Consider the following 15243-nt stretch of genomic DNA (forward strand, 5'->3'; position numbering starts at 1 on the left):
AGTGTAGTACAACATTCTCATTTATTTATTTGATGTTGCAGGATAACTTAAATTGAATATGGTCTCAGTCATTAAACCACCCTATGGTCATATCCTTAGTTAACCTGGTCGTTCTAGTCAAGGTTTTAAGGCGTATCTTAATCCAACTGGGAACTAGTTATTATTTTTTGAAAAAAGTAGGTCTGGCAAACAGTTGATAGGACTGGCAAAACTGTCTTACATGCAGGACCCAATGTCTGACAGGAAAACAAAAATTATCCACATCTTTGATGTTACTTGTAATGCTTTACTTTTTGCTGATTATTGTCTTTTATATGGAAATGTAAAAAGTCTGATGCAAAATTACTTCAAAATGATTGACTAGTTTATGGAATCTGAAAGGATCTGGCTGATGAAAATAAACCAGGCAAAATATCATGTTATACAAGTATCTTAAAAACCTTAAACCTCCTTCTTGTAATTATACTTTGCATAGTCCTATATTGAAATCTGTCAAAAATAGTACTGTGGATTCATTTTTATTCGTGGTATACCAATTTTCGTGGGTTTCGTGGGTCACAGCAAACCACGAATTTAAGAATTCAACGAAGAATAATCCCGAAAAATGTGTATGAGTCGGCTGTTTATTTCCGGTTATGTTATGCAGTTCATGTATAGTGTTGACTAGCGATAAACATTGTAACATAACACGTGTTTTTATTGAAAGAAGATACAAACAAGCATTTTGATTAAATCAATAATAAATATATCAAATATCAGTGATAATTTACTTTTTAAAATTGATTAAAACTGTTCATGGAAAATAACTGCAAGTTGTTAATTACCGTGTCATAGTTTGGTTTACTGGTGATTAAAAATCAATAGGATTAAGTACGGGGATATTGCCCGTAGGTAATATTGTTTATGACAGGAACATTTATTTTCACACCTTTTACTTATATGACTGTTTATTTTATCGTGATTAGGGAAATGAGCTTTCAATCATAGAGTTTTGAATGCCTTATAAAATTCCGACAAGAATTTATAAATTGTAAAACAAACAAATAATTAGTTGTCTCTGTCCATTATTGTAATAGAAGTTTTCAATGAACACTTTAACCTAGAATGACCAAGCGAGGATTTTGACAATTCAAAACTTTTTCAATGAATTCCTTCTTTTTTGTTTGTTTTATTATTGATCAAACTAAAGAGGTTATATGATCTCCTAAATCAGAAAGAAATCCACGAATTACGAATCTGAATTTTATTTTTTTTTTGTGATCAGCGATCCACGAATTTACGTATACCACGAAACGTCTCGAAACGTCTTTTTTTCTCTATCCACGAAAATTGATACCCTCGAAAATAAATGAATCCACAGTAGTTATTAAAATGTGTAAATACTGGGTTGCCATGATCTTGATTGGGGACCTCATATAAATAATATTAGCTACTGGTATAAGGCATACAAAACTTTAGGTTTTCTTTGTAGAAATTTAAAAAAACAGCACATGTAAGGTTTTGAAACCTTAGGTACACATTACTTGTATGTCTAGTTGTCCAATACTCTTCCCCAGGTAATTTGGAAAACATACAAAAAACATCACATTACTGAAATTGATCGGATAAAAAAGCAGCTAGATATGTCTTTTACAAAGACAGAACACAACATGCAGTTACAAACATGATTAATTCCCTAAAATAATATTGGCTTGCAAAATAGAAGAACTAATAAAAAGATGAACTATGTTGTCCAAAATTTAATGGAGGTTGGTGGAAGTTACAAAAGAGAATTTAAATTAATCTGATCGGTGTGGTCCAGGAACACAGTTATCGTCCTTTGATTTTCGTTGTCTACAAATATAGTCTCTAGTGAGGACAGTGTGTTACTTGCAATTTTTTTTCATACCCCTTCCAAATTTATTTCTTCATGTTTTATGCCTCAAATAGCAAGAAAGGGGATGAAATTACACTGTAAAAATATTTGGGTCATGAATTTTAAGGTAAAGTAGTGATTTGATCCAGCTGAAAAGGTTAAAAATTAGTATTTCGAAAGCTGTCAAAAGAATTCAAGACCCCTTTAACATAAAATTGTACATATTTTGAGAAAAAGTTAATGAAGTTTTCTATAATTTTGATATATGATTTGTCCCCAAAGTATACACCACACTGTAAAAATATTATTGAGAAAGCGCAGGTGTGATTTTTAGCTCACCTGACCTGAAAGGTCAAGTGAGCTTTTCTCATCACTTTGCGTCCGTCGTCCGTCGTCCTGCGTCCGTCGTCCGTCGTCCTGCGTCCGTCGTCCGTCGTCCGTAAACTTTTACAAAAATCTTCTCCTCTGAAACTACTGGGCCAAATTTAACCAAACTTGGCCACAATCATCATTGGGGTATTTAGTTTTAAAAATGTGTGGCGTGACCCGGTCAACCAACCAAGATGGCCGCCACGGCTAAAAATAGAACATAGGGGTAAAATGCAGTTTTTAGCTTATAACTCAAAAACCAAAGCATTAAGAGCAAATCTGACATAGGGGTAAAATTGTTCATCAGGTCAAGATCTATCTGCCCTGAAATTTTCAGATGAATCGGACAACCCGTTATTGGGTTGCTGCCCCTGAATTGGTAATTTTAAGGAAATTTTGCTGTTTTTGGTTATTATCTTGAATATTATTATAGATAGAGATAAACTGTAAACAGCAATAATGTTCAGCAAAGTAAGATTTACAAATAAGTCAATATAACCGAAATGGTCAGTTGACCCCTTTAGGAGTAATTGCCCTTTATAGTCAATTTTTAACCATTTTTCGTAAATCTTAGTAATCTTTTACAAAAATCTTCTCCTCTGAAACAACTGGGCCAAATTAAACCAAACTTGGCCACAATCATCATTGGGATATCTAGTTTAAAAAATGTGTGGCGTGATCCGGCCAACCAACCAAGATGGCCGCCACAGCTAAAAATAGAACATAGGGGTAAAATGCAGTTTTTGGCTTATAACTCAAAAACCAAAGCATTTAGAGCAAATCTGACATGAAGTAAAATTGTTTATCAGGTCAAGATCTATCTGCCCTGAAATTTTCAGATGAATCGAACAACCTGTTGTTGGGTTGCTGCCCCTGAATTGGTAATTTAAGGAAATTTTGCTGTTTTTGGTTATTATCTTGAATATTATTATAGATAGAGATAAACTGTAAACAGCAATAATGTTCAGCAAAGTAAGATTAACAAATAAGTCAACATGACTGAAATGGTCAGTTGACCCCTTTAGGAGTTATTGCCCTTTATAGTCAATTTTTAACAATTTTTCGTAAATCTTAATCTTTTACAAAAATCTTCTCCTCTGAAACTCCGTGGCCAAATTAAACCAAACTTGGCCACAATCATCATTTGGTTATCTAGTTTTAAAAATGTGTGGCGTGACCTGGTCAACCAACCAAGATGGCCGCCACGGCTAAAAATAGAACATAGGGGTAAAATTCAGTTTTTGGCTTTTAACTCAAAAACCAAAGCATTTAAAGCAAATCTGACATAGGGGTAAAATTGTTCATCAGGTCAAGATCTATCTGCCCTGAAATTTTCAGATGAATCGGACAACCCGTTATTGGGTTGCTGCCCCTGAATTGGTAATTTTAAGGAAATTTTGCTGTTTTTGGTTATTATCTTGAATATTATTATAGATAGAGATAAACTGTAAACAGCAATAATGTTCAGCAAAGTAAGATTTACAAATAAGTCAATATAACTGAAATGGTCAGTTGACCCCTTTAGGAGTAATTGCCCTTTATAGTCAATTTTTAACCATTTTTCGTAAATCTTAGTAATCTTTTACAAAAATCTTCTCCTCTGAAACAACTGGGCCAAATTAAACCAAACTTGGCCACAATCATCATTGGGGTATCTAGTTTTGAAAATGTGTGGCGTGATCCGGCCAACCAACCAAGATGGCCGCCACAGCTAAAAATAGAACATAGGGGTAAAATGCAGTTTTTGGCTTATAACTCAAAAACCAAAGCATTTAGAGCAAATCTGACATGAAGTAAAATTGTTTATCAGGTCAAGATCTATCTGCCCTGAAATTTTCAGATGAATCGAACAACCTGTTGTTGGGTTGCTGCCCCTGAATTGGTAATTTTAAGGAAATTTTGCTGTTTTTGGTTATTATCTTGAATATTATTATAGATAGAGATAAACTGTAAACAGCAATAATGTTCAGCAAAGTAAGATTAACAAATAAGTCAACATGACTGAAATGGTCAGTTGACCCCTTTAGGAGTTATTGCCCTTTATAGTCAATTTTTAACAATTTTTCGTAAATCTAAATCTTTTACAAAAATCTTCTCCTCTGAAACTCCGTGGCCAAATTAAACCAAACTTGGCCACAATCATCATTGGGGTATCTAGTTTTAAAAATGTGTGGCGTGACCTGGTCAACCAACCAAGATGGCCGCCACGGCTAAAAATAGAACATAGGGGTAAAATTCAGTTTTTGGCTTTTAACTTAAAAACCAAAGCATTTAAAGCAAATCTGACATGAAGTAAAATTGTTTATCAGGTCAAGATCTATCTGCCCTGAAATTTTCAGATGAATCGGACAACTCGTTATTGGGTTGCTGCCCCTGAATTGGTAATTTTAAGGAAATTTTGCTGTTTTTGGTTATTATCTTGAATATTATTATAGATAGAGATAAACTGTAAACAGCAATAATGTTCAGCAAAGTAAGATTTACAAATAAGTCAATATAACCGAAATGGTCAGTTGACCCCTTTAGGAGTAATTGCCCTTTATAGTCAATTTTTAACCATTTTTCGTAAATCTTAGTAATCTTTTACAAAAATCTTCTCCTCTGAAACAACTGGGCCAAATTAAACCAAACTTGGCCACAATCATCATTTGGTTATCTGGTTTTGAAAATGTGTGGCGTGACCTGGTCAACCAACCAAGATGGCCGCCACGGCTAAAAATAGAACATAGGGGTAAAATTCAGTTTTTGGCTTTTAACTCAAAAACCAAAGCATTTAAAGCAAATCTGACATGAAGTAAAATTGTTTATCAGGTCAAGATCTATCTGCCCTGAAATTTTCAGATGAATCGGACAACCCGTTGTTGGGTTGCTGCCCCTGAATTGGTAATTTTAAGGTGATTTTGCTGTTTTTGGTTATTATCTTGAATATTATTATAGATAGAGATAAACTGTAAACAGCAATAATGTTCAGCAAAGTAAGATTAACAAATAAGTCAACATGACTGAAATGGTCAGTTGACCCCTTTAGGAGTTATTGCCCTTTATAGTCAATTTTTAACCATTTTTTCGTTAATCTTAGTAATCTTTTACAAAAATCTTCTCCTCTGAAACTACTGGGCAAGTTAATTATAGATAGAGATAATTGTAAGCAGGAAAAATGTTCAGTAAATTAAGATGTACAAACACATCACCATCACCAAAACACAATTTTGTCATGAATCCATCTGCGTCCTTTGTTTAATATTCACATAGACCAAGGTGAGCAACACAGGCTCTTTAGAGCCTCTAGTTTTAATTTGAATTTATTGTCTAAAAGAAATGCACTATGAAATAACTGTGTTCTCAGGCCAGGAGGAGCAAATATAAATTTAGACAAATTTCAACTAATAAAGACTTTTAAAAATATCGTTTTTCCCTAACACGATCTCAGACTGGATTTCTCTACCTTAATCAATAGGTATGTCTCAAACCCAAGAATCCTTCAATAGTGGTAAATCCATGACATTTGAAGGATTCAATCAACCTTTTGAATTCATAATAGCCAATGTACATACTATATATTTTACATTGTTAACTAATTATATTCTTATGTTTAATTCCATGTACTTAGGACACAAATTTCAGAACGTAAAAATTGTTTTACACTATTAACAGAAATTACATGTATTACCTCCCAAATTATCAAGAATTCTTAGCAACTAAAAAGAAGATTTGAAATTTTTCTGAATACTACATTTTCATACATTTTTCAGCTATCCCTTATGAAAAACTGTGTTCAACCAGTACGACCCTACAGAACATCTAGAACTAACTCTTTGTTTGCTGCTGTATTATTCCTTTCGTTTCTGCTGGCAACAATACCACTTGCATATCTCATAGGCAGGTAGGTAAATGTGATATACTATATTATGTATCCTTATTACAGTGTAATAATGAGATGTCTCTTATAGCTGACTATATTAGATGCAAAATATAAACATTAGAACAACTGTAAAAGTTCTTGATCTGATTTCATCTTTAATGATAATCAGACATCAGTTATTTGTGAAGTAATTGCAAGCAAGAAAAATGACATGTTCACCCTCTTCTCTACTCTTTTCAGATTTATATTTTCTCCAAACAATTGATTATGTCAATCAACATGTGCTTTGCTTGATTTCAGCACAGCATTGATCAAAATTAAATCAGATCATCAAATTTTCTTGCTTTCCCTTTAACTTTGGTATTATGACATCACCAAATAAGACAACTATGTCTGATAATGTCATTTAAAAAAAACACAATTGTTAAATACATTGAAAAATGAAATAAAGTTTGGCTTCAATTTGTCTTAAAACTATTGAAGAAAGTGGTTCCACCACTGTACCACTTGTGATGAAATATTTCTTCACTCTACATTTGAAAATTTGTATTACGCTTAATGCAAAGGAAGATTCTATATTTATCATCTATTTCTATTGTCACAGAAACACATTTTTTACATACAGTATTTCTAATAATATAGTGAAATTGAAGATCCCATAGTTCTGGAAATTTATTTATAGTGTGTATAAATATATGAAAAAAAATAATTTTAAAATGACCATTAATGTTGCAGTTTTATCTTTAAAATTTTACTAACTGTTAACCAAAAATTTTACCTTTGCAACTAAAAATTACCTCAGACAGAGAAGAGTTATGGCTGTAGTCTTGTAATTGACTGCTTCATAGGCTTACATGCAAAACAGCTGATCTTTGAAATTTTTTAAAAATAAAATGCTACATAGAATTATTTTTATGTACATATCATGTATGTTGTAATGTGAAATTGTGATTTAATGGGAAAAAAAGGTTATGAAACCCTGAAGTCAAAACTACTTTTTTCTACTTTCTGTTTGCTGTTTTTACTAGGCCGCACAACTTCCAGTAAACACAATATCCTTCCAGTTTACTGGTTTGATATCCCCAAAAACATGCAATATTTTTAGTGAATAGATGTTTCAATTCAGCATAAACTTTTTATCAAACAGAAAATTGAGTCCAGAAAAAAATTCAGAAAAAAATGGACTATTTTATTTCACTCCATGTTTTGACATGCACCGGAAACTGGAGTTGTAATACAAGACTGGTACCTTATTGATCTATCTACTTGCAGAATTGTAATGTTTCTTTTAAAAAGTACAGTTACCTCCCTTGTCATAGTTTTACCGTATGTTAGAAAAGTTTTTATTATCTCCCTTGTCACAATTTTCAAATATTAAAAAAGCTATAGTAATTATTTATTTCAGTTGTTCACAATGCAAAATTGTGGACCATTAAGACAGTAACATGTTATATCCCCACTCATAGAGTATACTGCAATCTCCTTGTTCATTCATTTGTCTATATTTATCTGATCATAACTTGGTTACATATAACTTAGTTTGATGTTTGGTCTTAAACTGTATGATAAATTGTTCTGTGTAAGTGAAATTCAGATCTACCTGGCAGTCGCTTTGTTGTTTGGCAATACATGTACTTAAAATTTTCATTTTACCCACTGAGCATGGAATTATTTGTCGATATCTTACAATAAGTTGTCAACGACAGGACATTTTAACACAACATTAGGATTGAAGGAAGAAAGCTCCCTTTCGATTAAAAATCATTATAAAAATTGTTGGCTATGTCACTCAAGAGTTACGTGACTTTTACTGTTAGATGTAAGGCAATTTTCACATATTACACACTAACTCCAGTATGCCTGGATTGATTTCCTCAAAAATTTACATTATTGTTGGGATTGGTAAAAGGAATCTTCTTTGTGATATTTTTTTTTAATTTTCTGATTTGTCATTCAAGAGTAACATAATAATAATCGTTAGAATTAAGGCAATTTTTCACATATCACACACTTACTTCAGTATGCCATAATGGAATTCCTCAAAACTTGAATTTATTACTGTAATAGGATTGATAAAAAGAAGATCAATTTCAATTTTTTTTTAACTTTCTGGATTGTAGTTTAAATCTTAAGGGACTTTTATTGTCAGATTTCAGTAATTTATTTTTCTTGAGTTTGCTTGCATTTATTTACTGGAAATTTAACAGTATTGTTGGAATTAGTGCGCATATCACACCATTCAATTTAAAAAAAAATCTGATATGTCATTCCAGAGTTATGGGACTTTGACAGTCGGATAAATAAAAAGCATTTTTTAAATATCATTAACTAGCTCTAGTTTGTACTACAAAGGAGTAGGCCCGGTAAGACCCCATTTTGGCCCCAGAATATAGCCTTTCAAAAATTTGTTAAAAATTTAGACTTTTAGCATTTTATTGGAAAGAAGAATACTTTTGTTACATAAATATGGGCTGTTTTTGACAATACAATGCACATGCATCAGATACTAGCATCATTAATGCATGCAAAATTATTGAAATCTTCACAATTTTAGCATTTGTGCTTATTTTTAGACGCTTTTGTCGAAAACGGAAGTGGCCGCACTTGTGTTCAGTCTTAATATTTAAATATATGTTGTATTTGATGATAATACATGACATATGTAAAGGTTGAGACTGAACACGAATGCGGCCACTTTCATTTTAGACAAAAATCATCTGAAAAGTGATGTTTTGTGGCATATTTGATAGATTTTTCATATTTAATCTTGAATTAAGGCGTCTTTAAGGACCAAATCAGTTTAAATCTTTTACATAAACTAATTGAATCGACTGAAGAAGGCACTTAAGTGTTTAAAAAATGTCAAAAATCTTTCATGAGATGTACTTCATATTTTAGGCCAAAATAAGCCCTTACCGGACCTTCTCCTTTAGAACCGTTGTTAGGATTGGTGAAAAGGTCAAACAAAAAAATATCAAACTCCAAGGCAAATTAAAATGAAGTAGTCCTTTTTTTTATACCCCACGCAACGAGTTGCAGAGGGTATAATGTTTTTGACCCGTCCGTCCGTCCGTCTGTCCGTCCGTCTGTCTGTCCGTCCGTCAGTCCGTCAGTCCTGTTTCTTGTCATCGCAACTCCTCTCAAACCACACAACAGAATTTAACGAAACCTTTTTAGATAATAAGGACATACTATGTAGTTGTGCATATCGACAGGAAATTACGATTCAATTTTTTTTCTAGGAGTTACGCCCCTTTGAACTTATTTACTTTAATGTACTACTGCAACAGTTTGTCATCTCAACTCCTCTGAAACCACACAACAAAATTTCATAAAACTTTGTAGATAATAAGGCCATACTACGTAGATGTGCATATCGACAGGAAATTATGATTCAATTTTTTTTCCAGGAGTTACGCTCCTTTGAACTTATTTGCCCAATATACTACTGCAACCTTTTGTCATCGCAACTCCTCTCAAACCACACAATAGAATTTCATGATACCTTTTCAGATAATAAGGACATACTACCTAGATGTGCATATCGACAGGAAATTATGATTCAATTTTTTTTTCTTATACAATTTTTTTTTCTTAGTTATTTTATTTCTCCAGTGACAATGTGGGGACGTGGGGTATGTGAGCGCGCTCACTAAGGTTCTTTAATTATATAGAAAATTGTCTGGTTTGTCAATCCAGAGTTGTGGGACTTTAACAGTCATATTTTACACACTATTTTTAGGATTAAGGTATCCTCAAGCAAGGTTTTCTACAGAGCCATTTTGTTTGCTTTTGATTAAATGCCTTCTAAATGTTTCATTTTATTCTTGCAGCAACTTCAATATACACAATAAGAGCGTACCATGTGCTCTTGGCACAGCAGCTTATTTACCATTACTTTCTTGTGGGTTATTCAAACAGAATATGTTTTGTGTCTTATTATTGGCTTTTTTTTCATTAATATGTTGTTTGCCATCCAGACTGTTTATGTGTAAGGCATTATTACAATTTTTACGATCTCAATTTTGGCAGTTTATAGTTCATATATAGACATTTTATATCAGAATACATTGTATTACTGCCTCTTAGCTATAGGTCATTCAGAAACTGAGAAAGTTTACATATTTTTGCATATTTCAGTATTTCCCCATCCCAGAGTTGTGGGCCATTCAGACAATATATGGGAGGTTATGTATTCTTTGATGTCATTCCTAATGAAATACAGACTTGGCCTTCAGCAGCAGTAAAAGTTTTCACAGTACTTGGATCAACAGCTTTCCTCATACCAGCAATTCTTGTAGTCTGGTAATTTTAATTAGTATACATTTTTATAATTACATATACAGAAAATGAAATTATTCATTGTATTTCCATTATTTCAAAGTAAAAAATATAATAAATGTAAAACAAAAAAAAGTTTGAAACAAAGAAATGTTTATCTGCAGAGGAATTAAGTAAATAATTTGACCTTGAGATGAAGAACCAGGGGCGGTTTCAGGCAGGGACGTGGCGGGCGTGCGCCCCCTAAAATTTGCAAAACATGGGTTGTCCTCAGCTTAATAATGTATATGTCGATAATTTTACCTCAAAAAAATTTAAGTTTGCGCCCCCCCCTAACCTAATATCCTGGATCCGCCCCTGAGAACAACAGCTCTGCTTTTGCTTTTGGTTTTGATGTGAATGTAGTGATTTTGTGTGTCATTTCAGTTCTATAATGTATGGTTACTGGGCATCTAAAGAAGGAAGTAAGAGACAGGCAGAACTAATACAAGAAGAGCTGACTGAGGTAAGTAGTTACACAAAGCATTACTATTTCTTCTCCTACGTATCTATAGCTCTCAAAGAATACTCAACTGTAATTATTATAATGAATGTATGATCAAACATTAGCATGTATCATAAAAGTACAAGTAAAATCAAATGGTCGACCTTACAAACTAAAAGATTAAAAGAGAAGTTAACAGGAGTCAAAATACTATTCAATGGTCAATGTTTTAAGATAGCTTACATGATTTTGACCAATTCAATTGTTTAATTATGTTAAGAGGCTCCAGTGGAGTTTTTCATAGTTGTTTGTTTTGTTAATGTATAAAGAAAATTCACTGGAGTTTATCAAATTGATGTATAGTCAATGTTTATTTACAATTTTTGTTTAAGGTTGACTTTAATTTTTTTATTAGACCATACAAGTACTTGTTCCTGCAAAAATGATTGTCACTGATTGATCATGTTGATACTGATACATTTATATTTTAACAGGAAGGAAGAGACAAACAATTCCTAGTAGCTCAAGTCAATGAAATCCTACAACACTTAGATGCAACTAATTCTTAATGGATGACATAATGTTTTGTTTTCTCAAATACTGAAGTATTTCATTTCCATCTTCATGTGCTCTGCAGAGGAAACTGCCGTTGTAAACTCAAGACTCAAGTCATAATGTAAAACGTCAAACACAAGTGTTCTACAGAGGAAACTGCCATTGTAAACTCAATACTTACATCTTAATGCATCAAACAGCAGAGTACAATGATGGACTCTTAGGATTTTGTTCTTCTGATGACTAACTCAAAAACATAAAATAATTATCTGTGAATTTTTGAATTATGCATAAATGAAGGTACTATTTTTTCTGAATAATGGCAGAAAAAATACACAAAGGATTAAGAGTCAAGTTTGCAGAACAAGACTTTTACATAGGGCATCATCTAAAACAAAATCAATCTAAAGGTAATAAATTTAAGCAATAATCATACTCTGAGTGTATGCTGTTGATTCAGATGTCATATATGCATAGAAGCAGAGCTTGAAACTTTTTATAAAAAATGAATAATGTTTCCTGCATTAAATTATTCTGCTCACCAACATCATATTCTATAAAATGTTTTCACAAAATGGTTTATCTCGGCAGAAAGATCTCAGAAAAGCAAATAGATGGTACTTCAAACTGCAAAAGTAGTTCGTTCATTTGATTATATTTCTAATATAATTTTTTTCTGTATTCTGTGTATATACTCATTTTATGGGAACCAGTTTTTAAGGATTCAGGAATATTTATGTTTTTTCAGGATTCTGACAAATTCTGCATACAAGCCATTAATAGAAATTTGTATTTTGCTGAACACTTAAATTCATGGTTCACCTTTACTGACAAAATCTATGAAAATTAGTATCCCACGATTAATAATGAACCCACTATTCAGCATTTTAAATTAAACTTATACTCAAGTTTCTTCTTCTAAAAAACGTTTATCTATATTAATCATTGTTATCATTGGTATAAAGAAAGTTAAATATACTTGCCTACAGATAATACCTGAAGTTTTTACCTACTTTGATGTTTGTGAAATTGCATAAAGTACACAATCATTTGTGTGTATTAAGTTTTATTTATGGTTCTTGAGAGTTTTACAATATCTAGCCTGACAATCAAAAGTTAAGGTAAAATTGTTTGAATTTGATTATTTGTTATGTATTTATTTTATTATGTTTTTTGATTTTCTTAGAATTGTTTATTATCTGTGATTTTTTGTTAAGCATTTAATAAATTATATTTTGACTTCTCTCTGCTTACTTTTTCAGTATGTAGTATATAAATCTCTTCCTTATTTTTAGCTCACCGGGACCCAAAGGGCCCCATGTGAGCTTATGCCATCACTTGGCGTGCGTCATCGTCCGTCGTCTGTTGTCGTCTTTTGTCGTCGTCTGTCGTCGTAAACTATTTCAAAAATCTTCTCCTCTGAAACTACTGGGGCAAATACCATCAAACTTTAACTAAATGTTCCTTAGGGTATCTAGTTTATAAATTGTATCCGAAGTTTTGATCCATCGACAAACATGGCCGCCATGGCTAAAAATAGAACATAGGGGTCAAATGCAGTTTTTGGCTTATATCTCAAAAACTAAAGCTTTTAGAGCAAATCTGACATGGGGTAAAATTGTTCATTTGGTCCAGATCTATCAGCTCTGAAATTTTCAGACGAATCGAACAACCCATTGTTGGGTTGCTGCCACCGAATTGGTAGTTTTAACAAAATTTTGCAGTTTTTTGTTATTATTTTGAATATTATTATAGATATATATAAACTGTAAGCAGCAATAATGTTCAGCAAAGTAAGATCTACAAAAAAGTTAATATGACCATAATTGTCAATTGACCCCTTAAGGAGTTATTGCCCTTTAAAGATAATTTTACACAATTTGTTCATCAAGTTTGCTAACATTTAAAAATCTTCTCCTCTGAAACTACTGGGCCAATTACCTTCAAACTTTAACTAAATGTTCCTTAGGGTATCTATCTTGTTTATAAATTGTATCCGAAGTTTGTATCCATCGACAAACATGGCCGCCATGGCTAAAAATAGAACATAAGGGTCAAATGCAGTTTTTGGCTTATATCTCAAAAACTAAATCTTTTAGAGCAAATGTGACATGGGGTAAAATTGTTTAATTGGTCAAGATCTATTGGCCCTGAAATTTTCAGACGAATCGAACAACCCATTGTTGGGTTGCTGCCACCGAATTGGCAGTTTTAACGAAATTTTGCAGTTTTTTGTTATTATTTTGAATATTATTATAGATATATATAAACTGTAAGCAGCAATAATGTTCAGCAAAGTAAGATCTACAAAAAAGTTAATATGACCATAATTGTCAATTGACCTCTTAAGGAGTTATTGCCCTTTAAAGACAATTTTACACAATTTGTTCATCAAGTTTGCTAACATTTAAAAATCTCCTCCTCTGAAATACAGGTGAGCGATTCAGGCTCTTGAGAGCCTCTTGTTAAGGTATAGAACCACTGATGTGGGCCTAGTCAGAAAGGACATACAAGAAAATAGTACATATTTTAAACAAGATAGTTATTACATATAACTGTTACTTTGTAAATAAGTGAAACATTTGGAAAATTTTGGTATTAAAGTCTTAAGGACTTGGGATTGCTATAGAACCCTTGTTGAAAGTTTCTTTTGAATAATAAAAAAAATATGTGAATTTGAAATAGGAGGGCATATTTTGCCTGTTGCTCATATCAAAACAAAACAAGTGGTTTTTTATATAAAATTGAGAATAGAAACGGGGAATGCGTCAAACAGACAACAACCCAATCTAAGAGCAGAAAACAGTCCAAGGCCACCAATGTGTCTTCAACACAGTGAGAAAATCCCGAACCCAGTGGCAGGCTTCAGCCGGTTGTGTCCGTCTGTCTGTCTGTCTGTCTGTCTGTCGTCAACACTTCAGACAAGAACTCAAAAAGGCTAACACTAATTTTCATGAATCTTTAGTGAAATGTTTATATCTATTGACATAAGCTCCTTTTGGATTTTTATAAATTTTAGATATCACGTTTCTGAGTATTGGGACTTTATTTTATATTTAAAAGAGGGGATTTTCCAGTTTTCGGACAATAACTCTAAAACGCTTTGAGCAGTTTTCATAAAACTTTGGTGACTTGTTTATATCTTTTGAAATAAGCTCCCTTTTATTTTGTTTTTTTTTCCATATATTTCTGATATAACATAGGGGAACGTTATGGAACTTTATTATTTGAAAAATCATTGAAAACTGCCCATTTTTCACACTTTGGAAGGTTATAGAATTTTATTCGTTCAAAAAGGGGGTCTATTTGAGTTGTGCTCACAGTGTGTCTAGTTGATCATATAAATGCATTTAAAGCATAAAGACTAGCTAAAAGTTCGACAGGCGTATCAATGTGCTTTTGGCACAGCTCTTTATTTTCTCAAGGAATTCACAGGAAGGTACATAAACCTACATATTACTTGGTGAAATAATCATTTATTGTTCTTTTGCTGTGCTATTACAACACTGTCTCAGGTTAGGGGGAGGGTTGAGCGCTCACAAACATGTTTAACCCTGCCACATTCTTTATGTGCCTGTCCCAAGTCAGGAGCCTCTAGTTCAGTGGTTGTCGTTGGTTCATGTCTGTCACATTTGTTTTTCGTTAATTGTTTTGTTATAAATTGGGTCGTTACTTTTCTCAATTGAATTTTTACATATTTTTCATGTCGGGGCCTTTAATAGCCGACTATACAGTATGAATTTTTCTCATTGTTGAAGGCAGTACGGTTGCCTATAATTGCTTACATCCACTTTATTTGAACTTTGGTGGACAGTTGTCTCATTGTCAATCATACCT

At 32.6% G+C, this 15243-nt stretch overlaps 1 protein-coding gene across 1 annotated transcript in view; it reads left to right on the forward strand.

The window, feature by feature from the left end:
* Positions 1-12649, forward strand: part of LOC127709579 (transmembrane channel-like protein 7) — a 31531-nt gene extending 18882 nt beyond the window's left edge. The window contains exons 13-16 of the mRNA XM_052215182.1: positions 5977-6107; positions 10227-10391; positions 10794-10872; positions 11346-12649. Of these exons, the coding sequence (XP_052071142.1) occupies positions 5977-6107; positions 10227-10391; positions 10794-10872; positions 11346-11420 (450 nt within the window). The 3' untranslated portion in view covers positions 11421-12649. The remainder of the gene's footprint in view (positions 1-5976; positions 6108-10226; positions 10392-10793; positions 10873-11345) is intronic.
* The last annotated feature ends 2594 nt before the right edge of the window (positions 12650-15243 follow it).

Source organism: Mytilus californianus, unplaced genomic scaffold (genome assembly GCF_021869535.1).
Source record: "Mytilus californianus isolate M0D057914Y unplaced genomic scaffold, xbMytCali1.0.p SCAF_7, whole genome shotgun sequence".
NCBI classification, from domain to species: Eukaryota; Metazoa; Mollusca; class Bivalvia; order Mytilida; family Mytilidae; genus Mytilus; species Mytilus californianus.